Source organism: Lepidochelys olivacea (assembly GCF_965140295.1).
Source record: "Lepidochelys olivacea isolate rLepOli2 genome assembly, chromosome: 9".
In the NCBI taxonomy this organism is placed as follows: Eukaryota; Metazoa; Chordata; order Testudines; family Cheloniidae; genus Lepidochelys; species Lepidochelys olivacea.
The window spans coordinates 90,258,623-90,286,076 of record NC_140419.1 but is presented as its reverse complement, the minus strand read 5'-3'; the positions used below and the strand labels follow the sequence as shown (position 1 = coordinate 90,286,076).

At 41.6% G+C, this 27,454-nt stretch overlaps 1 protein-coding gene across 3 annotated transcripts in view; it reads right to left on the bottom strand.

The window, feature by feature from the left end:
* Positions 1–27,454, bottom strand: part of KIAA1210 — a 90,246-nt gene that overhangs the window by 36,070 nt on the left and 26,722 nt on the right. For all 3 annotated transcript variants that reach the window (XM_084638937.1, XM_084638935.1, XM_084638936.1), the window contains exon 2: positions 3,084–3,160. In XM_084638937.1, the coding sequence (XP_084495063.1) occupies positions 3,084–3,150 (67 nt within the window). In that variant the 5' untranslated portion in view covers positions 3,151–3,160. The remainder of the gene's footprint in view (positions 1–3,083; positions 3,161–27,454) is intronic.

Genomic DNA, 27,454 nt, shown 5'->3' with positions numbered 1-27,454 from the left:
TCCTGTGTGATCTGTGTATTTAGACTATGAGCCCTTTGGGGCGCCACGTCTGTGTTCTTGTATTAAGTGCCAAATGCTCTCAGAACTCAAGACATAATTCATAACGGTATTCACTTTAGCTTCATGTTGTGAACTGTTGGGCATCAGTTTTGTTTGCTGTTCAAAAAAGTTACCATGTTTCACCTCAGAGGCATTTCAGTACCAGGTGAAGTAACCAAATATTTCACTAGGTTCATAAAGCACATTGTGATACTGGAACTATCTATGGGAAAGATAATCGGTGTTTGTACAGTATACAGTGCCCAGCACAATGGGGTCCTGACCCATGACAAGGGGTTCTAAAAACTGCAGTAATACAAACAATGATAAATAAAAAAGGAAAAAACTTAAGCAGATAACGAATTAAAAATCCAGCACAGAGAGAGGGAGGAATCCCACGTTAACACAACTGTGTATAAAACCCTTCATCAAACAGTTTATGAATGACGACTCACGATTTTTGAATGCTTGGGATTGGCAATACTGCAATTTAAGACGTATGTTTTCCAGATAAAATTTAAAGGGCTTGTCAACTTTAAAAAAAAAAATCATCCTGCTATCTGAAAATGTATGGGCTGTTAAAATTACAAGTAACTACTGTAACTGCAAGACAAGAAAACAAACATTTTGTTCATTTTTTTTCAAGTTCATTTACTTTGTGCATTTCACAGCACTTTGCATGTAGCCAGTTTCATTTTTTCCCCTCTCTGGTCAGTTCGTTAAACAGTATCCCCTTGTTGTTTGTGTGATTCTTTTACACAGCAACAGGAGAAAGAAAAACATTTTTTAAAAGACGAAAATGTGATTGTAAAATGACAAGACAAAATCTAGGAAGATACAGGGGTAGGAGTAACACCTGAAACGGTCAGTATCGCCAACCTCAAATGTTTAAAAAATCATGTGTCAGATGCCCCCAAATCTTGAGACTGGCTTAAAAAAATTATGAAATCTAAACCAATCATAATAAATTTTAGGTACTTTTTATTTGCCTTCTGGGTTTTGGGCCTTTAAAGTGCACGAAGGCCATATTTGCAAGCTTTTCTCTCCAGCCATGAGGGTTAGAAACTTCATATTAAAAATATTAAGCCAAGAGTCTCATGAAATACCTTGACTCTAGGAGTTGAGACTTTATGAAAAATGCCAAATATTGCCAGACTTGCAAGAGTAGGCAATGCTATGATTGTGACTTGAAGGTGGTCAGAGAGTCAAGCTTGTCTGGCTTCTCTCTGTGATCACAGCCATCAACAGGGAACAGCACATACTGAAAATGCTCTGCTACTTCTAGGAAAAAAATCCAAAATCTGTGGAGTAATCTAATTGACTGGAGCATAAACACTGGAAATCTCAGTCTCCAAGGTTTTTGCAATCCAGCCCAATTAAAGCTATAAAGGAGGATTTGATGTAATGCTACACTTTGTAGAGAGCTAAGAAAGGAAGGGTCTTTTGAAAAACCAAAGGAATGGGATAGCTCTGTTCAGTGCCAGTCTCATTAAACAATTCAGTGTTAGCTACAGCAAATCCAGCTCTAAAAGGGTTCGGGGTAAGTTGGAAACAAAAACCTTCTTAGGTTTTTTCATACCCAAATATATATTTAGGGTCAATTCAGCTGCAGACGTTGGACCAAATCCTGACCTCATTGTAATCAATGACAAAATTCTCACAGGCTTCACTGGGTCCAGGCTTTCACTCATGAGATGTGTATTTATGACCAGAACTAGCCAGAAGGAACTTAGTCCTTCCATGCAGTAGGTGTCACACAGATGATAAAGTTCACTAGCTTGCACACTCTACTATGAGGAACCTGGGATGATTTGCACAAACTAGATTTATATACTAAAAAGTGTTATTGATTAAGCATCCATCCTTATTCTCAAAAAGAAAAGGAGTACTTGTGGCACCTTAGAGACTAACCAATTTATTTGAGCATAAGCTTTTGTGAGCTACAGCTCACTTCATTGGCTGTAGCTCACAAAAGCTTATGCTCAAATAAATTGGTTAGTCTCTAAGGTGCCACAAGTACTCCTTTTCTTTTTGCGAATACAGACTAACACGGCTGCTACTCTGAAACCTGTCATCCTTATTCTCTATCTTCATTCCTTTATCTTACTTCCACCACCCATTCATAGTTCAATTAACAGACATTCTACTGTTCTAAAATTTGCTTATCTATGTAGTCCCATTTCCAAGAGCTCTAGACGCCCAGCATAACGGCTGTGCTTAACTGCGCCTATCTGCAGCCTTTATAGTGCTACATTGCCACTCCTTACTCTGACAGCTAGCAGTCCTGTGTGCATACAGGTCTCTCTCAGCAGCAGAGTTTGATCTATACCGATGGGTGCAGATGCATTTACGCAGGATAAACAAGAAGATTGTTATCATCTGTGAAGTACTGAACCAAACGCTCCATCGATAGAGGATATTACAACTGCTCCGGAACTACCTCAGCCCACCTTACTGCTGCTGATACGTGTCTCCTGAGGAACAGCTTGAATAGTGGCAAAAGGCTTTTTGTTGTTTAAGACAGACAGATCTTCTGACTAGACAAGACATTTTCCTTTCTCCCTAGACTGTCGCGCTCATTTGTGGGGCTGACAGAGTGCCAATCCAGGCCACAAGACTGAAGGATAAGCAAATGGGTGGACATCTGTAGCAAACATGGATGCTCATCAACCATGGGGAAGTGCTACAGTGGTCCATCACCTCTTCCTTACACAGGAGTTGCCACTGCAACATACACTCAGGGCCAGATTCTAAGATAAGATCCAGGCAAAGCAGCCAGTTCTGCAGACTATGCAGCCCTGTTTGCTAGGCATCCAACATTAGAATTTGAGATAAATATCTTGCACAAATTTATGACTCTCTAGGACTCCACATTGGTTTCCCCAACAAGATTCCCCTGCATACATGGAGTGGCTCTTTCTTTCCATTACGAAAACTCATGAGACTCCAAAGAACAGTTCAGTCATGGCTCCCTTTTAAAGAAATGAATCCCGCTTTCCAACAGCTTGCCAAATTAACTGTACATGTGAAGAGCAGCTGTTTACCTGCACATTCCTCAGTTATCTCCCCGGCCTCTGGTGACTGTAGGACATCTGTTGGCCCTGTAGCCATGATGTAGTCACTGAAATAAAAGATAAAACCGTGTGTTAATTTTTAGTCAATGCACTCAACAATGTTAGAGAGACAGATTCATTCTACCCAGCAAGGACACTGAACATTGCTGAAATGTTCCCAGATACTAATCACCAAAAAGAGCTTACACAGATATTTTGCACTCCAACCAGTGGCAGATTTACCATGAAACAAATTGTGTGGTGGCAGAGAGCCCCAAAACGCAGGACAAATCTGACAAATGACTGAATTTAATAAGCGTTGCAAGTTGCAAAGCAGTCCAGGCTTTCTGCATTCTGCAAACTGTGCTCTAAACATAGTTTTTTGAAGTAGTCTAGCAAAGAATTTTGCTTCACCATTTTTTCGCTGTCTCGGCAAGAGCATAACAGCAGCTAAGGGAAATCATCACTTGTCACTCGAAGTCTGTCTGCTTGATCTATTATCCAGCTGAACAAAAGCACCCTCCCTTGCACTTTGCAACAATGCCCGTGATTTGCCACAAGTATGTAATGGTTCAAAATCCCGTTTTTACAGAGCCTGGTTAAAAACGCAGGATTAACTGTGTTAAACCTAATTGGGTGGTCCATGGCCTACCCGGGCCCACCTGTGGCTACACCCCTGCTTTTTCAGACATTTTTAATCTGCCTAAAATCAAGGTCAGTTTTTTTTGTTTGTTTGTTTTTTTTAAGCAATAATGAAGCAACACTGAGTCTGGCAGTCAAAAATGCAAAAAAAAAAAAAAAAAAAAGGCAAGGCAAGGCAAGGCGATAAAGCTAAGCAAAAAGACAGTTTGTCTTATTTTAAAAATCTTGAAGTATTGAATAGTGGACATTCATCAAAAAGTATGGACGAGGAAACATCTGAATTATCTGACCATTCGCTGAGTTGTGGGGATACCTCAATGACTGCAAAAGTTGAACAAGTGGACTCAAGTGACAATGGAACTACGAAATATTGGTAATTTTGTCAAAGGGAAGAAACCTACCCTTGTATTATGGCCAAAATCTGTTTAATTGGATATGATAGAATATTTCTTCGTAAATAAACCGAAAATCATAGGTGCTATGGAAAATTTGAGAAAAGAGTATAAGGTTGCAGGACGAAAGCAATTTAGAGGTCTTCATGAGTCCCATTTTCTGAGGATGAAGAAAAATGGGACAACAGAAATGAGAATTTGGTTGATTTTTTCGGAAACCACTAAGGCAGTCTACTGTTATTATTTGCAAATTATTCCCTGACCATAGTAAAGGAAAAAAACATTCATCAACAGGCTCTCTAATTGGAGAAACGTTGCAAGACATATTGCTGATCATGAAACTTCCAAAGCTCATATTAATGCTATGTGTAAGTTCGTTCCAAGGTGTAAAGTATCTGGAAGAATTGATTCTGTGCTATTGGCGCAGCTTGAAAAAGGAGTGTTCTTACTGGAGGAAAGTGCAGAGACGTGTTGTTGCCACGATTAAACTGCTGTCTTCTTTGGGACTACCTCGAAGAGGACATGATGAGTCACCATTGTCAAATCGAAACAGTAATTTTTTAACCTAACCTTGAATATCTTAGTGAATTTGACCATTTTCTCAAAGAGCATGTGAAAAATTATCAATATTGTGGCTCAGGGAAGACTAACTTTTTAACACACCAAACCAACGATGAATTAATCACTATAATGGCAGAGTGGCTCAAAGCAATTCACTGATGAAGTAAAGGATGCCAAGTACTATTCCATAATAGTCTATTCAACACCAGATGTGAGTCATGCAGACCAATTAACATTAATTTTAAGATATGTGACCGGCAATGGTGAAGTTGTAGAGTGATTTCTTTGTTTTGTCCCGCTAAAATCCCATACTGCTGAATGTCTAGAGACAACTGTTTTGGAAATCATTGCAAATTTAGGTTTGGATATCAAAAATTGTCGTGGGCAGAGTGTTGATAACACTGCAAATATGGCAGGAAAATATTCAGGTCTACAGGCAAGACTGAACGATGCAAACCCCTCTGTTTATTCATACCATAATGAATGAAGCTGACCATAAATGGTCAGTTTTCAGAGTGGAATGGTGCCCCCCAGGGGTCTGTTCTGGGACCAGTCCTATTCAACATATTCATAAATGATCTGGAAAAAGGGGTAAACAGTGAGGTGGCAAAATTTTCAGAGGATACAAAATTACTAAAGATAGTTAAGACCCAGGCAGACTGCGAAGAGCTACAAAAGGATCTCTCAAAACTGGGCAACAAAATGGCAGTTGAAGTTTAATGTTGAGAAATGCAAAGTAATACACATTGGAAAGCATAATCCCAGCTATATATATAAAATGATGGGGTCTAAATTAGCTGTTACCACCCAAGAAAGAGATCTTGGAGTCACTGTGGATAGTTCTCTGAAAACATCCACTCAATGTGCAGCAGCATACAAAACAGCAAACAGAATGCTGGGAATAATTAAGAAAGGGATAGATAATAGGACAGAAAATATCATGTTGCCTCTATATGAATCCATGGTACGCCCACATCTTGAATACCGTGTGCAGATGTGGTCGCCCCATCTCTAAAAAGATATACTGGAATTGGAAAGGGTTCAGAAAAGGGCAACAAAAATAATTAGGGGTATGGAACGGCTTCCGTATGAAGACAGATTAATAAGACTGGGACTTTTCAACTTGGAAAAGAGACGGCTAAGGGGAAATATGATTGAGGTCTATAAAATCATGACTGGTATCAAGAAAACAGATAAGTATTGTTTACTATTTCTTATAACACAAGAACTAGGGGTCACCAAATGAAATTCATAGGCAGCAGGTTTAAAATAAATAAAGGGAAGTATTTCTTCACACAAGATACAGCCAACCTGTGTAACTCCTTGCCAGAGGATGTTGTGAAGGCCAAGAGCATAACAGGGTTCAAAAAAGAACTAAATAAATTCATGGACGATGGGTCCATAAATGGCTATTAGCCAGGATGGACAGGAATGGTGTCTCTGGCCTCTGTTTGCCAGAAGCTGGGAATGAGCAACAGGGGATGGATTACTTGATGGATTACCTGTTCTGTTCATTCCCTCTGGGGCACCCGGCACTGGCCACTGTCAGAAGACAGGATACTGGATGGACCCTTGGTCTGACCCAGGAGGGCCATTCTTATGTACCACGTTCCAGGCATTCCTTAAATTTAATCTGCAATGCTACAGCTGAATCTTGTGACGGAGCTACACCTTTTTTTGACTTTGTTCAAAATGCGTATGCCTTTTTTCGGTTTCCACGCATTGGTGGAGTATGCTACAATCATGCTTGGAGCAGTCACATGAAACACATTTGATAGTCAAAAGAATTTGTGACACCAGGTGGTCTGCTCATGCAGATGCTGTTTTGGCTTTGAAAATGAGCAGATGATGAGGATATAAAGAAAACCTTATTAGACATAGCCACATCAAATTCTGAAAAACCACATGCGAAAACTGAAGCAAAATCATGAGCACAAAAGTTTGAAAAGTACAATATTGCTGTTTTTACTCTTTTGTGGAACCATTTACTTCAAAGAATTAATGCCGTCAGCAAATTGCTGCAAAAGGTTGATACAAATTTATTGAATGCTGCACAATTGTTAGCCTCAGTTAAAAGCTGTGTCATGGAAGTTCGAAATGACTGTAGCTCGGTGGAAGCAGAGGCACTAACATTAAACAGAAAAAATAGGTTTTTCTGATATATCTGATGAGAAGTGTAAAAAAAAAGCAACTAGAGACAATGTAATCAATTTAAAAAAGGGAAAGAAGATCTTTGTTAAGATCGTCAGTGTTATTTGTGACAAAGTAATAGTGCAATTGCAGAGTAGAGGTGAATCTCTAAAGAAAACTGTTGATTTATTATGCATGTTTTTTGACAGAAGCATGGACGAAAAATGCTAAAAGCCACTACAGTAAGAAATTAAGTGAATTCTACCGAGAGGACATAGACACAAATCTTTTTGAAGATGAAGTAAAACATTTCATTCATTTTATCAAAAATGATGAGGTTGATTTTGTAAAGAAAAAGTGTAAAAAAAAAAGCTAACTGAAGAAAAAAATTTTTCTTCAAATTGAATAAGTTTCTTCAGAGGAAGTTAACTTTTATTTTCCATTCATGCATCATCTATACTTTGCATTTTGCTAACGTGTAAAAAATACAAATACAAGCTTTCATCGAGACCAGAAGTTCTCAAACTGTGGTCCAAAAACTCCATTCAGGTGGACCGAGGAAAGGTTATTAAGGTGTATTTTTTTAATAAAGCACTCTTATCCAAAGCACTTTACGATAGTTAGCTAACGGTACAAACAACATTTGGAAAGATCAGTAAGTCGTCCGACGAGATCCTCAGCAATTTTCAAGTAGTCTGTGAAAAAAAGTTAGACTACAAAAACCACCAAGGTACCTCACTTTATTTTCATTTACTTCCTATTACTTATAATATAGGAGAAGGATGAAGAAAAAAAAAAGGAAAGAATGAAAAACAGGGGGGAGATAAAAGAGAATGTTCTTTTTCTTGGCTGGGGGCGGGCCCAGAAAATGAAGCTGTGTACAGGACCCCACTAACTCTAAATCTGCCACTGACTCCAACCACAAGTCTTTTCTTCACTTTCAACAAACAACCCTCTTCCCCCCAGCCCGGCCAAAACTTCTTCACAGCACAGCTGTCTTTTCAGGAAGTCAGGATCAAAGCCATTAAATATGCTCAACTAAGAGTATAACATGTCCCAGCCTCAGAATACTGAATCTTTACAGGTTTCAGAGTAGCAGCCGTGTTAGTCTGTATTCACAAAAAGAAAAGGAGGACTTGTGGCACCTTAGAGACTAACAAATTTATTTGAGCATAAGTTTTCATGAGCTACAGCTCATTTCATCAGATGTATTCAGTGGAAATCGCTATTTACTAAACAGCCACAGCTCCCTCCAAGCTACAGTACTTTAAAAGCCTGTCAAAATCATGCAAAATAGGACAATATGGTTTTTTGTTTTTTTTAAAAGTCCAAATACAACTTGAGTAAGAGAGATGAGCTGCTGAGAATTCACATCCTGTCCTATGGTGTCTCCCTCTAGCAGTCATTGTGCTACCCTATCAGCATTATAAAAATGAATTAAGCATTTGCATTGAACCAGCATCCTGGGCTATGCTACACATGTGGACGCTGAGCTCAGCTGTTTGCACTAAATCCAAAATAGATTTGATCTATCAGCTTTTCTCCATGAGCTTCAAAACCCTATCACAAATAGGTCTATTGATCAATCAAGTTAGCAGATAGCATCATTTTCCCCCTTGACTAAAACAAAATTAAATCTAGTTTTTAAGATCATACAAAGTTAAGTGGCTCCAGTTTGTATTTTCCAATGCTCCTTCAGATACAAAAGCATTAAAGCAGCAGACCACAAAAAAGTTACAGTTCAAATGTCAAGCAACAATGGAAATATGACAGTTTTAGCAAGACAGCTCTACAATAACAAAAAATCGTGTCCTTTGATGCGGAAGATAAATGATACAATATGCCAGAATTTAAGGAGCAAATAGTTTTTATTAATAAATATTAATTTAGATACAAAACCTGCTCCAAGAGACTTTAATCTGGTCTTTATTTGCCATTTTCTGACTCAAAGTGTTTTGTCGATATTAGTTAAGACTTTCAACATCACATGAAGGGAGAATTTTTATACCAACTTTACAGACAGGTAAACTAATGTAACTGAGCCCCAAAAGTATGAAAACCTTATAGTGACAGCACCAGCCCACTGAACTGAATAGAAAAGCCCTGCATTAGACACTGATTGAATTAAACCTTTTTAAACTACAGCTGGTTTGAGGCTGTCTTCAGATAACTGTTAGACAATAATAATAATTGAATGCTAATAGGCAAGTCCGGCTGCCATGAGTTTTTCATTGTGATTATGGAGAGGCATTATGCCTTTCAGATCATCTCTTCTCTTTCTTTTTCCTAATGTTTTGTTATGTTCTTTCTTCTGTAATGTCTACCTTTCCCATGTATTCTGGTTAAAGTGGTGATCAACAGGATTTCACATGGAAGTTTTGTCCTATTTTTTTCCACTGCTCCTTATATATTGTAAATGTTTGTTGCATTAGATTTTCTTTCAGGTAGGGGAAAAATCTATTTGAAATTAAGTGGAAGGAAAGCGTTCAATAAAAGTGTTCAGTAAAACTGACAAATTTGCAGGTCCCCAGATCTTAACTCATTTTTACAGAATGGGCCAGATTCTGAGTAATTTACACCACTGCAAATGAGATCAAAATTTGGTGCAATGTTTTTTTCATGCTGGCTAGTTTTTCCTGCTTAGTTTTCATCTGTTATACATTTATATAATCACTTTATAATCTCATCTGCTCACTAAGAGTCTTTCTAGGACTTCATTAAATTTTGACAGTCATGCTTCTAAATTTTATTATTTAATGCTCATTTTTTTCAATTTGGTAATTTTTTTTTAAATGTACAGTGATGATTCAGCTGACAGGCAGTATCTGAGTCAAATCAGCTCCTGCATTTACCCAATTTTACAGCTGGACTGACTGAGGCATATGGAGGCCAAGTGATTTTTTCAAGGGCACACAAAGAATCTACATCTCGCACTAGATCACATAGCTATTATTGTCCTAAGTATGAAACAGTGATTTGGGAGGGAGAGGAAACATAAAAGAGTTTTTCCAAGCTTTCAATGAACAAATATGCAAATTACAAAACAATGAGCTCTACCAGAAAAATATTTGTTGAAATATTTTAAACAGCCTCAGAATTTAAGAACCTAGGTCAAGCAGGGTCGTCGTCCACTGGCTATGTTGTAACTTACTTGTACTTTAGAAAGAACAGTTGTCAAGATTATGGATAATATGCCCTGGACTGTGGGCATCTGTCATGGTAATGTAGAGAGAGAAAATGACAAACTATCAATAGAAATCCATGTGAGAGTACAGGCATTAATTGATTGAATCCTTGGAACTTCACCATTTCTAAAGCATAATGAGAGCTGACAGACACAGTGCTGTGGCTTGTGTATCAATACAGCAGATGTATCACTGCCAGTCTTTCAATCAGCTGTACTGACCATGTGCAACATGCGAGCTTTCCCACGGCACTAACCCATTAGGCAAGGGTTTTTCAAAAACGCAATATGTATATTGATTTTTGCTGATAAAAATATCAGGTCAAATAAAGGCATGACCATTTGCAGCAACATTTTCAATATACCCTTTGGGTCACGAGACACTGGAGCGCAGGGAGGGTGAAGGAATTCCCAGAGGGACAACACAGATTCTCTCTGGAGCGGTGCGAAATTTCTCAGCCAGCAAATGGGACTCAAGGGAGAGTCCTGGGCCCATTGCACACCCTGAGTAACCCCACTGTGGGACAAACCGGGACCGAGAGAGACCAGAGGTAGGGTGTTCCCCTCTCCTATGACAGGGCAGCAGCAGAGCCGACCCACAGATGCTGCTGGGGACACAGGATTCCCGGAGTCCCAACGGCTGCTGCATTATCCCCGAGGGATGGAATGGTTCGTGCATGGGCAGAGTTACATACCTACTAGCCCTGTCTTTGGTTCTCTTTCAACTTGCCCCCACAATCTTTCCCCCATTGCATAGGCCTGGTGGGAGCCCCTGCAGTGCAATCCACAGTGCAAAAGGACCCCTTGCTAGGTCTCCCAGAAGCCAGCCACAACCTACACAGAGACAGCATATTGGTTTCTCTATGTACTGGCCTGTCTGCTCCCATGGGCCGGGGAGGAGGGAATGGAAAGGATTTAAAGCTTAACCATAGCAGCAAGGATTTTGGAGAACACTGTGCTCTTCCCTCCTTGCCATGCCCAATCAGTACAGAACCGATACATTAATGAATTACTTGCATTAAGCACAAAACAACAAAACGGTTTCCTGTATAGTTGTACATATCAAAACAAAACTGACTTTACTGGATCCAATTTGCAGCTGGCGTTCAGATCGCGGGGGCATATTTTAAATCAGTAAATCTCCTGCTGAGATGCAGAGTTATTTTTGAAGCAGTCAATAGGAACTGCCTAGCAATCAACATGGCATTCATCTTTTTTTGTAGTAAGTTTATTGAGTCAACACAGGCCTACAGGCTTGTATCTGCTGCTCCTTCAATATGCAGCTTCCATTAATAACCGCAACATTTTTCATAGCAACAGCACTTACACAGAGCTTTTCATGTGGAAGAACTAATGAGGCCATAGGTGCTGGAACTAGGAGTTCTGCCACACCCCTTGGCTTGAAGTGGTTTCCATTATACACAGGGTTTACCATTTAGTTCAATGGATCTCAGCACCCCCACTATAAAAGTTGTTCCAGCACCTCTGAAGGAGGCCTCCCAACATGAGGGGCAATGCAAGGATCACTAGCCCCATTTTACAAAATGGGTGTGGTTGAGGGCGGAGTGCTTGGCTGCGTTACCAAGGCCACAATGGGAGGAGGCGGCGACATAGCCATAGTTCCCAGGGTTGTGGTCACACCACTCCCCTTTGCCAGCTAAATACATTCCACGCCCAAGTACTATACATTTGTAAAACAAAACAATAAAAAGGAGACGCGATCACCATTTCCTTGATGTTTGTATCACCTATTTAAGATCACCTGCATCGTTAGAGCTCTGAGAGACTCATATTTTCTTTATATAGAAAAGTCTGAAGAATCAAGTTCACTGTATTTTGCATGGGTTTGGGGAATAAATATGGCTGCTGCATTGCCTCTCTGTAGCGGTGGAAAGGCTGGTGCATCTGCCTGGTCTTTAATCCTTCCTTAACTTGCGTCCTGAGTCACACACCCATCTTGGGCCTTCTGGGAGGAGCCTCTGTGGTGCAGAAATCCACAAGGGAAAGGAGCTGCTGTCCCCTTGCTCAGTGTCTCTTTCCTCAAGAATAAATGCTGAAGGCAATAAAGTCTCAAGAATACATGGCCATACATTCTATCAGGCCTGGGAAATAGAAATCTTTTTTCCTCAGGAAAAGTAACAATGCAAACTGGCCCAGGACAAGACATACAAGGTTTGGTTGCAGCTTTGTCAACCATTTTCCTTCAGATAAACATGCCAGCTTAATTCAAGCTCAAGCTTTGATTCTTGTACTGAACACCATACATCATGAGATGGAGCCACATACACGATGGTCATGCCCATAACCTGGTCCTCCATGCTGCTATCCTCCCTCAAGGCGCTCTCCTTAAAACACTCTTCCAGCTGTAGCAGAACCATTTTGAAAAACTCAACCATTTTTGTAGGCCCGTGTGAAAAGGGTGCAAGGGGGAAAGTACTATCCCTTTAAGGGACTGGCTGGAGCCTGCAGCCTGGGGATAATCAACAATGCCCCTGCTTTGCACATTAGGGTCTGAGTTATGTAAACAGGACCAGAAGAAGACTGCAGACTCCAGTCGGTCCTGTATAGCCCCCCATGCACTCTTTCACTGTCCTGATTGCAGGTTTCTTGGTAGATTTCAGGAGAAAGGGGGATTCAAGCAGCATTAGAATTCAGATGACACTGTTCTTCAGAAACTAACAGACAGGTTACATTCCAGCCTGACTTACTTTTTTAACATCTCTGTAGAGGATGGTTCTGCTTCGAGATGTGGTGGTGGATGCAGTAGCACCTTCTTTCTCCAGAGATCTGCTCCTTGCGAGCATATTCAGAGTCTCGTATACCGGAAGCCAGCTGAGGTCACTCAATTAGGGCAAACGGCAAAGAATGGGTCAGACAATCCCCAAAGCTGGTGGATATTCCAATGCTTAGATTTACCCAGCCAGCACTAAACAGGTTCTGTTATACCTTGCTGGTTACTCAGAAGTCCAAAACACAGTTCCTTTAAAGTAACCCAGCCTCAGGCTTCCACCTAGTTACCCAAGTCAGATATGATGAGGATTAATGAAAATTTTATTCATCATATAAAAGAAAAGTTTCTACCGATCCCAAAAAATCAGACACATTACCTCCCAGGTTAATGAATATTCCAGATCTTACCCAAATACATTCTTATAGCCAATTCTTATTAACTAAACTAAAATTTATTTAAAAAGAGAGTATAGGTTAAATGATCAATATACATATAGACATGAGTTTAATTCTTGAGGTTCAGATTCATAGCAGAGATGGTGAGCTTTGTAGTTGCAAAGAGTTCTTTTAGAATTTAGTCCATAGGTTATAGTCCAATATCATATTCAGGGTGTTCCAGCTTAACTGGGACCTCAATCTTGCGACTCAAACGTCCCCTGGTAAAGCTTAAGCAGATCTGAGATGACAGGATCAGGACCCAAAGATCTTTTATACAATTTCAGGCCTTCTTTGACAAGTTGGAGTCTCTTGGCTTATAATAGGCAATCAGGGCAACTTTGAAGTAGGTCCATCACCGGTACATAGCTACACGAATTAACATAAGGCAATTGCCTGTTTTTCCACCATTCACAGATGATTGGTTATACATTTCAAAGAGAGATGAATACAGCGATATTCTATGTTTACAGGTTTCAGAGTAACAGCCGTGTTCGTCTGTATTCGCAAAAAGAAAAGGAGTACTTGTGGCACCTTAGAGACTAACCAATTTATTTGAGCATGAGCTTTCGTGAGCTACAGCTCACTTCATCGGATGCATACCGTGGAAACTGCAGCAGACTTTATATATACACAGAGAATATGAAACAATACCTCTTCCCACCCCACTGTCCTGCTGGTAATAGCTTATCTAAAGTGATCATCAGGTGGGCCATTTCCAGCACAAATCCAGGTTTTCTCACCCTCCGCCCCGCAAAGGGAGGCAGTTTCCACGGTATGCATCCGATGAAGTGAGCTGTAGCTCACGAAAGCTCATGCTCAAATAAATTGGTTAGTCTCTAAAGTGCCACAAGTCCTCCTTTTCTATGTTTACAGTTCTTTTAAATGCAAGGATGTTCTTTTGATCTCTGAATTAACAGAATACAGCATAGACAGGGACTGTTGATTACATTGTTGACCACTACCAATATATATGTCAATATACAAACATTATCTCCCCATGTCTTTAAGGGTTGAATTTGAGTAATTCATCCTGCAGGACACTTAACCCTTTCTGGTCATGTGTCACACCTCCCGTTAGACCACCAGGGCAAACACAAGGCAGCGAGCTGGGTTCTGTTCTTGCTCACGCACCATCAACAGAATTGTTTACTAAATTCCACTGACAGGGCCAAATTCTGCCCTCAGTTTCCCCTCTCCAGCCCCCCTGAAGAAGATTCTAGAGTTGATCATAGTGAAGCTAGTAAGAATACTGCTCAACTTTCAGAGCCCCTGAGAAAATTAGACCTGGAAGCTATTGAAACACTACAAATGTGGAACCTCACCGTGGTCTTTGTATGACGAGCACAGCAAAACTGCACATTGAGGGCCAGATTCTGATCCCCTCACTCATGTTGAGTAGTATCTTACTCCACAAATAGTCCTACTGAGGTAGCTTCTAGTACAAGTCAGGGGGTCTGAACCTGACCCTGAGTTACTGGATATCAAAAAAGGATCCATAGCCTCTTCTACACTGGATTGATCTTGTTAAAAATTTCCCACTGTTGCTACCATCAGCAGTGAAAGCGCTAATGGAGACAGGCCACTGGCTGCTCTAAGCAGGCCTAACAGCATGGTAGTTAAAACACTCCCATTGTGATCAGCACTGGTCATAGTGAGAATGAGAAGTTTAAGAAAGAAAAAAAAACCCTCTAGTGACAGTGAAGCTGATAACTGATAGGATCTTAATAAAGACTAATTTGCATGCAGAGAGAGTTTTCATCCTGAAACTTAAGAAAAGGTTAAAGGCCTTTTCCCAAGGATCACAAAGTAATAATAGCCACCAGGAAGGCTGGATAAGCAGCAAGATGATATTTAATATCAATAAAAATTCTCTGAGGATCACCAAGGGGTCATAATTCCCTGAGGCCTCAGACAGTGCTCGACTCCATGCCGCACAGAGATCTCCAGAGCAAGGAACAGTTTGTAGAAAATGCCCTATTCATCACTTTCTTATTCTTGATTCAATCAAACCCCATCTTGACCTCAATGAGGAGGTTTGCCTGAGTAAAGAGCAGGGCCCAAAGCCGTTAAGTTCTTTTCCCCCACAGTTTGCATTCCGGAGGCTTTTCCTGACAGAGTTTCTGAAGGATTTCTGCTACCCAACAGTGTCTGAAGCATCACACTCTGCCCTCCTAGCGTGCATGTGTGTAGCACTAATGGAAAGCAGCTGGTGTGCTGAATTCTAGTAATGTAACAAGAGGAAATGCCTTTCATACAGCCACACAGGCTCGTCTGTAATTGTGTGAAGAGCCAAAGGGATAAGAAGGGGGAAGGGCAAAATGAGACAAAAAACATTCATAAGCTACCCTTCAAAACTAGGTGGGAATACAAACAGGTGTTAACAACATTGGAACAAGGAACACCGACGCCTCTTTATGTTGTATGGTGCAGCATCTCCATCAGTTCATTCCCCTGTCTACAATCACAAGACTCAGGCCCAGATCCTCAAAAGTATTGAGGCACCTAACTTCTATTGATTTCAATGCTAGCCCTTCCACACTACGACTGTGCTACTTGCAACCAGGTTAGCCAAACCCCCTGCATAATGATCTACAGCATGTTTTCTCCAAGACGTTTTGCAGGAAAAAATATCCTGTCCACACAAGTCAGGAAAAGTATGCTGGAACCATGTTTTAAAGGATTGAAGCACATACAGTTAGGACCTCAGTGTGGGCTGGATTTTAGCCAATATTATGGGCCAGATAGATCCTTTGCAGTTGTAAAGCTATATTGATTTGCACCTGATAAATTGGTCAAAACTCCCCCCCCCCCCTCCAGCAATTCGTCCTCTTTAAACTGCCACCAGGAAACTTTTAGGAGACAATTGGAATGAGGCTGCCCATTCCCAGATGTCTTGTTCTTCCACAATGACGATCCATTATTTTAGGATGGGAATCAGCAGAGAGGTATCCAGGAACTGCACTGGGAGACTTAAGTGCATTGTTGGCCTTACGTGAGCTTTTCAAAGCTTCTTGACCCTGAGAAATTTGGGGGTGGTTTGGGAAACATACATTTAAGATCCTCGAGGATACTGCAGAACGCTGACTTCACCAGTTGGAGAGTGGACACATCCAGAAAGCCTTGCTGCCCATGGAAATGTTGCAAGAGCTCAGCAACAGGAAATGTCAAGCCACTATCGCTAAACAGCAGACATTCCTCATGGTAACAGAGTCAAAATGCCAGAGACTTTGGTATCAGGATGAAACCAACTCCACATGCTTAAAAACAAAACAAAAACTATTCAAATAGCTAGGCAATGGGCATGCTGGAACTGCTGTCTACTGTACTAAATACAATCCTTCCACTGTTACCTGGTCCTCTCCACCCCAAACTGTTTAGCTCCACATTTTGCATCTCATCCTACGTTTAGGCCTTAAACTCTTTTGGACACAGATTGTCTTTTATATGATAGCCTAGTGGATAGAGCACTGGACCAGGACTCAGAAGACATGGGTGCTATTCCCATCTCCACTGCTGGATACTGTGTGAGCTTCATCACCCTGCGGCTCAGTTTCCCCATCTGTAAAATGGGGATAATGATACCAAAAGCACTTTGACATCAATGGATGAAAAGCACTATGTAGGAGCTAGGTATTGTTGTTGTAATTACAGTGCCTAGTACAATGGTCTTCCAGCCCAATTGGGGCCTCTTGCATTTTATGACAATACAAATTATAAATGGCAACAACAACATTGCTGGTCTACATCCTTGATATATCTACATGTCTGAGTCTCACAGTTATCTCATCTAAAGGCACAATCTTATTGTAGGTAACAAAATCAAAAGGACCTGGACCCAAAAGAGAGATTCTGGAGTCTTTTTAATAAGGAATTATACTTCATAAACACTAACAATGGTGAAGAAAATGGACTAAAACAACAATGAACTGAATGCCAGTTTTAAGACATCTGATATTAAGAGTGTGTCTAAACTTTTTTTAGATCCTCTCCAAAAACAGCCAATTATCCCTCAATTGGTAGGTTACAAAGTAGCTGGGGGGGGACGGGGGGGAACACTTCACATAGATTGAATTTCCCTGGGCAAATTGGAATCCAAGAGGATTTAATACAGATATTTAGTGACCCAGGAATTCGAAGTGCATGGAGGAAAGGAGATGCTGGCAGAAACTTTCAGAGGTTTAGCTGTGCCATAAGAATTCACTCTAGTAAAAAACAGTCAGTCAATCCTCTTTAGGTTGTGAGAGTGCAAATAAAATGCAGGCTTGATAATCTCAGATGCTGCTCTTGGCAGTAAATTTGGGAAATCTCTCTTCATCTGCCCTCCCACAATCCAGCTGGTGGTAACATCTACTGCAAGTCCTCAGTGTGGTCCATTTTCGTGACGTTTTCACCATGACAAGATTTTGGCAGGGACCAGAGACCAGCCTCAGGAGGACAGAGAATTTCCAGCCCTCTAATGAATTTAAGCCCTTCCTGGAGAGAGAATCCCCCTCTGATTGGCTGCTTAACCCACTGCCTTCCTCTTGGGGCTGAGCAACCAATCAGAGCTGCTTCTGGAAAAGCTCTGTCCCTGTCACCTCAGCAGCCTAAAGCCAGTCTCAGAGGAGAGAGCTAAAGAGCCCAGCCGCTCAGGGCAACTTCCCTTTCCCCGTCCCCTCCTAGGAGCAACAGGCACTGGGGGGCCCCAGCTTCTCCTCCTTCCCTTGGCAGTACCCTGCCTGGGAAGGAGTGGGTGGGGTGAAGAGCTCCTGGAGCTGGCCCCCCAGCCTGGAAGGGAGAGAAGGAACCTCACTGCAGCACCCCCAGGCCTGGGAGAGTGGATAACCCCTGGACGGGCAGAGGGGGGCAGAATTAATAGGATGGGGGCTGGGTATGGGAACAGAATCAATTTAGTGATGAGGTGGGGGTCGAGCTCCTTCCGTGGGATCTAAAAAAATCACCTCATCCAGTAAATGGCAATGGGATGCTGGCCAGTGAGAAAGTTAAAGCAGGAAGGCCACACTTCATGTGCACAATGGGATCAGATCCTCAGCTGGAGTAAATCAGTAGAATCATTGCTGATTTACACCAGCCAAGAATCCAGCCCTTTGTATTTTAGACATGGAGGAGCACATGACACACTGGAAGAAAACAAGCGTCTATAGATGGTGCATCAAAGAAAATGCAAAGCAAATATTCGGAGAAGGAGCTGAAGGGACCAACATAGGGAAGGAGGAGGGGGAGGAGCAGAAAATAAGAACTGAAAATAAATATTAGAAAAAGAAGGGGTAGGTGGGGGCAGAATTCTGTAGGGTCTTTGGGGTAAGGCCATGAGCTGCAGAGAAGGAATTAAGGAGGGAGCAATGATACAATTTGTATTTTTTTAAGAAGCAAGAGGGATTCCACCTGGTGGGTTATTCTTGTGACGATGGGGCTTTTTGTACCATTAATCAGGGCCTTATTTAATTACAAATCTAGTAAATTCCCATTGTTAAACACTAGAGCTCAGCCTAGGGAAGGAGAACATTCACTTGATCTATGGGGTATTTTTAGAATTACTAAAAGAGCAGAGATCTGTTTCTTATCACAGCCCTTTCTTTGATCATTCATACTCTAAAATGTAAAACCTAAACCACAAAAACAGACCAACTCTTATCTGTAGGGAAACAGGAGAAAGTTGTCCAACTTTGCTCATCCCAGTAAGAGTCAGAAACAGAAAGCCAGCTTTTTACCTTAAATAATTTTCCCCTTCTTGATCTACTGGGGGTGCACACAAGATTTAATTCAAACTGCTGATGTGAATGGAGGCAGGTATTTTTAATCCTGGTGATTACTCAATGAGCTCTGGCTTAGTTTTCCTGCTGTCTGCCTTTTATACCCTTGCTAGTGTGAACAAGTCCCCCAGAGCCTGGCCAATGTAAGCCTCGGGGAATTAGCTCCAGTTGGATTTAAACGGGTGTCTGAGGTCACACACATCCATATGATGTCAAACACTCAGGCCACGTAGTAGCGATAGGGAGTAAACTTCACTATAATGATGGCACATAGCCTGTCATGCCCTGCAAGTGGGTGGAAGTTAGCTTTAAGATCAAGCTAGTCAGATGGCCTAGTGACTGATCAGCCATGCTTTTAGTCTTAACCACTAACTCAAAACCAACCAGACTGAAACAAAATGAGGAATAGGGCTGCATAAAATGTCCTTTGTCTTTTTTGCTTGTAAGCAAAAAAAAGACAAGCATGTACTTTCATCCTGGGAGATTTATTTCCTACCAATGAAAGAAAGTCTATCTAGGTACTTATACGGCCCTTGTCACGAGAGAGAGCGTACACACTCTCTCTGTTACTCAGAGGATTGCCACCCCAGCAGACAGGCAGGCAAACTCCTTACATAGATTATAAAAGCAGAATGGACTATCAGAATCATCTCATCTGAGCTCCTGCATAATGCAAGCCATAGAAATGCATCCAGTAATTCCTGTATCGAACCCTTAAATTGCAGCTCAAGAAGAGCACATCTTTTAGAAAGTCATTTAAAGGTGCAGTACACAGAAAAGAGAATTGTAACGTCTTCTCTGTATTTACACAGCTACACCCAATGCTGTTACTCCGGAGAGGAGTAGCCAATTAAGAATCCTGCTGGCAAAAGCCCAAAGCTGAAGGCAACAATGGTGTTTGCCGAAACCCATAGTGACACCACTTCATGACAATAACCAGGCCACTAACTGGAAGGATGCAGTAGCCCACAAGCCATCCCTATTCATCTATCAAGTAGCCCAGGGGACTCCAGTGAGGGAAGGTAGGACCTGTGGGTGGAATGACAGCATCGCCTGTTCACAGATATCTTGAGTGTGATGCAAAGACTTCCCCACTTTCTGAATTTCACCTTGTTAACAAACATAAATCATAAGCCTCAGACGTTTTTCCCCCCTGAGCTTGGCTGTTTCTAGGACTTTTTCCTACAGGATACCCACCTCTATGCTGTCCAAGCAACCGCATGAAAACCAACCAGGACACCCACCCACCATTCTCAATTTCTCTCTAGCTCAAAGGAAGATATTTTAACCCCTTTTGTAACTAACAGAAGCAACCTCGTCTGGTTGCCAAAGTGAATCAGCAAAATCACTCCACATCCCAATCAGGTTTCTAGCCACTGACATGTTGCTCCAGTTATATACGGTAGTTTGATGGTAAACAGAATTACACCAAGGGCAGCATGAGCCTTTTTCTTAGAGCTACATATTTCTCAAAACACATCCCACTTGAATCTGAGTGACTATGTGACTCAAGAACTCCACATTTGGACGAGAGTTATACATATGTTGTCTGGCAAACACATAGCCACATATTTCTCAGAATGAATAAGCATTAGTGAATTCTTTATGAATAAGAGTCAAAGAGCATGATTCACTTAATTAGCACCAGACTTCTGGAGTTACAAGGCCAAAAGAAACAGCCCCAACAAAAACTGTAAGTTGGAGCACCCTCTTTGTTCCTTAACCATTCATGCCAAAGCTAACTCATGGCTTGTCTACCCCCAAACATTATACTGCTTTAACTATACTGGCCCTCCATACTAGGGCTTGTATCAGTATAACTATTAGGTTAAAACAAAAAAACCCTCCTAACTAGCATAAAAGTTCTGTGTAGATCATGCCTCTGTTTTCTAATCTAGATCATTCTGGAAAAGCTGAAGTGCTGGTGCTATCTTGATTGCAAATATAATAAATCAGCAATCACTGCTTAGAGTTTGTAAATAGCAAAGGCAAAATCAGATAAAACTGTAAGTGACTGTATTTTTGTGTGTTTGTACGCTGCTTAGCACAGTAAGGCCCTGGTCCATGACTAGGTGCTACCCCAATAACAATAATTAATGAAAATAAAATAAGATAAGAGCTGGGAAGAGCCAACAGACCTGCAATTAATTTGTTTCTAATATTTTATTTAGTAAAACTCCTTGATTATTGTTTTACCAGCCTTGAAATGTGAACTGGAAGGGATTTGATTCAGGATTGAAAGGTTGTCCAATATCAGATAGAGCTTTGTGCATCTTCTGCTTAACTATTTTCTTACAATACTACTCTGAGCACCAACTTTCAGAATGACAGCTTCCCCCATATTATGCCAGGGGGACTGTTTTTCCTTTCCCCCCTGTGATAGATTCACTCTGGTATCAGAGACAGCTGGGTGGCATTTGGCTCTAGGTCCCACTACACCAATTCAATTAAGTCCTGCATTTGAAGTGCAAATTGGACCCAATAAACATTTTGCTGTAAGCAGCTGTAGCAAGGTTTCAACTTTGAAAGCCAAGTCTAGATCATCATATTGGAGATTTTAAACTCTTGGGGGCTCTATGTATGACAAGGAAATTACCGGCAAATCTCTCCAGATGGTTGGAAGGATACAAAGCCAGATACTTTAGGTTTGTCTACACTGCAACTGGAGCTCATGTGATTGCAGCTTGGGAAGGTGTACCCATGATAGCTTTAATCTAGCTTGCAGAGCTAAAAATGGCAGCAAAGATGTGGCGCAAGGGACCCTGGCACAGGCTGGACGAGCCCTGGATACGTACTCACATTGCTAATCCATGCCACAGTATCGTCACTGCTATTTTTAGCTGTGCTAGCTAGATTAAAGCTAGTATGGGTATACCTACTCAAGATGTAAGCACACCTCTGACTGTAGCGTAGACACACCCTTTAAGCAATACAAGTTTCCCTCAACAAAGACGCCACAATGAAAACTATGATTAAATATTTTCACTTCAGTCTTCTAAAATAAGATAAAACACAGAATTCACATTTAAAATGCTAGAAAGAGTGCCACGGTACAGGGAATCGCCTTCACATCTTTTGGGGTTGTGTCTACCTTTAAAGGGTTCTGTTTGATTTTTAAAAAATGGGGAAAGAATTATTTCAGTTGTGTCGCCCCCAAATTCCCATTTGTATTACGTTAGGAAAATGTTCTTACTTGCTGAAATGGAACAACAACAAATACCCAGTTAGAAGGTTTGTGACGGCAGCCAATAAATATATCTGCAAAAACAAATACCATCCACAGAAATAAGGGGGAACAGAATAAAAATTAGGAGATATGGAGTGATTCATTACCTGCATTAGATTAACAACTGAACTTTCTATGGTAGGATGATCCAAATGGGATGAAATAACTAAAAGTAAATCAATGATCTAATTTTTTTTTAAATGGTATGTCTGGTACCAACTGTAGCTAATCATATTGAATATGTCGAACAGCACTGGTCCCAGTATGGATCCTTGGGTGACACCGCTATTTACCTATCTCATTCTGAAAACTGACCACTTATTCCTTCCCTTTATTTCTTAACTTTTTACCCGTTACTGATCTAGGAAAGGACTTTCCCTCTTATCCCATGCACTTTAGTTTAATACTTATATAAGACAACAAGGCCTGGTTCTGTAAACACTTATGTACCAGGCAAAGAGCTCATTACTGTGAGTAGTCCCAATGGTACAATGCCCACTCGTAATTGTTTGCACAGTCAAGCTCATGATTTGTATTGTCAACAATTCTGTTTCATCTCAGTAACAATGTTTCTTTTTAGTGGGGTGAGTATATACAGCCTGAATTTCTTTATACAGTTCCCCCTCCTAAAAGGCTTCTAGCTAATCATTCTCATTTAGCAGAGTCTCATTGTAGCTGGCCTGAGCTTGGTGCCATAAGGAATCCCAGCCCTGGGCCAAATGTGACCATGTTCTGTAAATCCCGGGTTGGGTATTGGTTCATATCTCTGGCCTTTGAGTTTTCAGTACTACTAGACATATAGTTTATAATGCTAAATATGCTATAATTTAGTTACTTGAATAGTAACGTTCCCTGATGCTCAGAACAAACTGCCAATTTTCAAAGACAAATATAGTGCGTTAGAAGCAACTTGAAATACTTGGCTGAAAGTTCCACACGCCAGCTCAGAAAGTATTTCTATAATATACTACAATTAAGCGCACTTAACTGGTCCACATTTAATGTGGTCACTAAAGATTTCATGGTGCCTTCCAAGAGTACAAGAGTGTGGGTGTTAACCCTCGTGTCCTGGCCCAAAATCCAGTTTGGGCAAGTATATTCTGCCTTCCTCAATTCTCCTGCACTTTCAGTGGGCTACTGCATTACTCTAAGGGTCCAAAATTGTTGCGAAGGGGTGTTTGCATTATTACCTGGATGCTGCCTTTGCAGAAGACAGCAGAGAAGTGGATTAAGAGATTGCTCATAATGGTTTTTAATGTACTTTGGATCCTTTGGAGGAAAGTATTATAAGATAATACAACTAGGATGAGAGCTCCGTGAAATTTTTTTTTTTATTTTGGATGAATTTCATGTTATTTCATTTTATCTATCTTATCCATGGGATTTGTTGGGGGATCAGGTCCTGCCCCTGGCAGGAGCAGGGGGCTGCAAAGCAAGCCTGCTCTGCACTCACCTTGCAGTGGCAGGTCCTGTCCTGCAGGCCTGGGCCAGGCTCTCTGCTCCCTGTGTTGTGACCTGGAGAATGCAGTTGCAGTGCTGCTCAGGTCTGGCCCAGCTGCCCCTCTATCCTGATGGCCAAATTTGAGTCAGGAGTGCTGCACCCTTGTACTTCAAGTTGCAATGCCCAGAGTGGGGAACTGGGCCCAGCCCTCTGGACCAAGAGCAGCAGGAGCCACTGCTGCTGGGTGAAGTTTTTCCATTTTATTTTGTGTTATTTCAGATTTGCAAAAACCATAAGGCTCTAACTATGACATTTGGTAAAATGTGTTTCCAATCCGTGCTAGGGGTTGTGGTGTGTTACTGCATCTCATTACCCATTCAAATGAACATCAGAAAGACCATGCAAAGTTCATCAGCATATGTACTTTAATTCCAGTAAAGAGTATTGCTGGGAACACGGATTGTGAAAGCCCCATTCTGTTCAGTCAGCTGGGCCTTTCGGAGGTTGTGCACAGCTGGGGTCTCCTCATTGAGGCATATACAACCAGTCCTGAGGGCTTTTATGTTCAGTGTATGTGGAAATGTTGATGGGGGAGCACTACCTCAGTAAGGCACCCTAGTGGGAAGGGGGTAAAGTGTGTGTGTGGGGAGATGTAGTAGTTTATGGGAACTGTTAGTATATTGGAATCCACTTCCTGGACACTACAGTGTTCATAAGCGATGGTCACATGACCACCACCCTATGCCGGAAGCCTACTGACCGCTATGCCTACCTAAATGCCTCCAGCTTTCATCCAGACCACACCACACGATGCATTGTCTACAGCCAAGCTCTACGATACAACCGCATTTGCTCCAACCCCTCAGAGACAAACACCTACAAGATCTCTATCAAGCATTCTTACAGCTACAATACCCACCTGCTGAAGTGAAGAAACAGATTGATAGAGCCAGAAGAGTTCCCAGAAGTCACCTACTACAGGACAGACCTAACAAAGAAAATAACAGAACGCCACTAACCGTCACCTTCAGCCCGCAACCAAAACCTCTCCAACGCATCATCAAGGATCTACAACCTATCCTGAAGGATGACCCATCAGTCTCACAGATCTTGGGAGACAGGCCAGTCCTTGCTTACAGACAGACGCCCAACCTGAAGCAAATACTCACCAGCAACCACATACCACACAACAGAACCACTAACCTAGGAACCTATCCTTGCAACAAAGCCCGTTGCCAACTGTGCCCACATATCTATTCAGGGGACACCATCACAGGGCCTAATAACATCAGCCACACTATCAGAGGCTCGTTCACCTGCACATCTACCAATGTGATATATGCCATCATGTGCCAGCAATGCCCCTCCGCCATGTACATTGGTCAAACTGGACAGTCTCTACGTAAAAGAATAAATGGACACAAATCAGACGTCAAGAATTATAACATTCAAAAACCAGTTGGAGAACACTTCAATCTCCTTGGTCACTCAATTACAAACCTAAAAGTGGCAATTCTTCAACAAAAAAAAAACTTCAAAAACAGACTCCAACGAGAGACTGCTGAATTGGAATTAATTTGCAAACCGGATACGATTAACTTAGGCTTGAATAGAGACTGGGAGTGGATGTGTCATTACACAAAGTAAAACTATTTCCCCATGTTTATTCCCCCCCCCACCCCCAACTGTTCCTCAGATGTTCTTGTCAACTGGTGGAAATGGCCCACCTTGATCATCACTACAAAAGGTTTCCCCCCAACCCCCGCTCTCCTGCTGGTAATAGCTCACCTTACCTGATCACTCTTGTTACAGTGTGTATGGTAACACCCATTGTTTCATGTTCTCTATGTATATAAATCTCCCCACTGTATTTTCCCCTGCATGCATCCAACGAAGTGAGTTGTAGCTCATGAAAGCTTATGCTCAGATAAATTTGTTGGTCTCTCAGGTGCCACAAGTCCTCCTTTTCTTTTTGAGGAATTGGGTAGTATCCCTTTAAACAGTTTGAGCTTTCCGTGTTCCATGCTTAGAAATGTGCCAGACCAGCTGTGTGTGTGTGTGTAAGTAAGTAAAACTAAGCCTTGCATGTTGTATATAGCTAGTGAACAGTTATTTGGACCACACTGTGCCAATGTGGTTCCTTCATATTACATTTCCTGTGTAAAGAACACTCAGCCCACACCCTATATCCTCTCTTCATAGGGAACCCCTCCTCCCTCACATCTGCATGGAGTACAAACCCACCAGCCAGCCCAACCCACTTACCCATTTCCCATCCACATCAACTCCTGCTTTTGAGGAATCACTTCCTCAAAATGTTCCTCAGGAGTAGACTGTGGCATTCTGTTACTAGGAACTACTTTTTGTAGTAAGGAATACACTACATAAATAACTGCAAAAATGATTTTTAAAGTATATATTTAAAATAATGAATAAAATTAAAGAGCCAGAGTCTAACGATAGCAATAAGTCCATGCAGTTCTCAGCTACTGATGACGAGGCACTTCTTTGGTGCTTGAAAGCATGAGATTCTAACAGTACTCCTCAGGCATAAACCAATAGCATAATAATACACACTATGGGTGAAATCCTGGCCCCAATGAAGTCAGTGGCTAAGCCACCATTAACTTCCATGGGGCAGGGATTTCATCCTTTGTTGGTGGAGTTCGTGATAATGGAACGCCAACAGACCCCGGTTATTGGTGGTGGGATTGAACCTGGGACCTCCAGAGCATAGTGCATGAGCCTCTACTGCATGAGCTAAATATGGCTGTTAGCTAAGTCTGTAGAGAAAACTCATGAATCTTTCTTTAAGTGGTCTCGGTGCCACTCAATGGGACAGAGCCCCACACCCAGGAGGTGCATGGTTTACACTAACAAGGAACTCAGGGCCATGCCAAATGAGTCCAGGCATAAAGTTTTCATGGATCCCAGTGAACCCAGGCTTCTGGATTTCACACAGGAATAATGGGAGCCAACTATTCCGGATGGTCTTTATTTTAAAAGATTTCTCTGTCCTGCGGTGTAAAAAGACCCTCACTGCTTACAATATATTATGGTGAATATTTGCAATAAATGGCTGTTGTCTCCCCTTCCCCGATTGTCAAGAATTTCCATTCCCTGACCTTGGGCCCCAGCCACGGTGCTTTCCAGCAAGGTGCTGGCTGTTGGGCTTAATTGCCAGCTGCAATCACACTTTCTTGAACCAGTTTCACCATTTATTTCTGGTGGGAAGCTGCACATTTTTACCTTTTGAACTCTTCAGACTGCTGAACTCAGCAGAATGGGTGTTTTCCCTGCAAACTCTAATTCTTGCTGGCCAGCTCTGCAGGGAGAATGAAGCTACTTGAGTTACATCAAGACTTTTAAGAGTGAGACAGGCTTTGGCAGCAAGAGTATTCTTTACAAACTCTTTTGAGCCATAATGTATTAGCTGACCTAATACTTCATTGTTAGAACGGCTGCAAGCAATTGATTTTTTACCAAGTACGTCTCTTAGGTTACTAAAAATCTGCTTAGATTATATGGCATCCGGCCAGTCACAGTATCATGTGAGTGTGTAGTAAACCACCGTGACTCTGGGAGGGGTGCACACACTTCACTTTCTTTGCAAATATTAGTAATGCTGGGCATTGTTCAGCAGTAAATCACTATCCAGATAAAGCGAAATTACCTGACATTTCCTCCGGTTGCAGTTGAAAACTGCCATATCACATGGATATTCAGGAGAAAACTGGGCGAAATCCTAACCCTACTGAAGTCAAGTGTCAAAATTCCCATGATCTAAGGGCTGGTCCACATGATGTGTTACTGCTCAGCACACCAGGACGTGAATCTGCAGCGCACCAGCTCACGTGCAGCAACG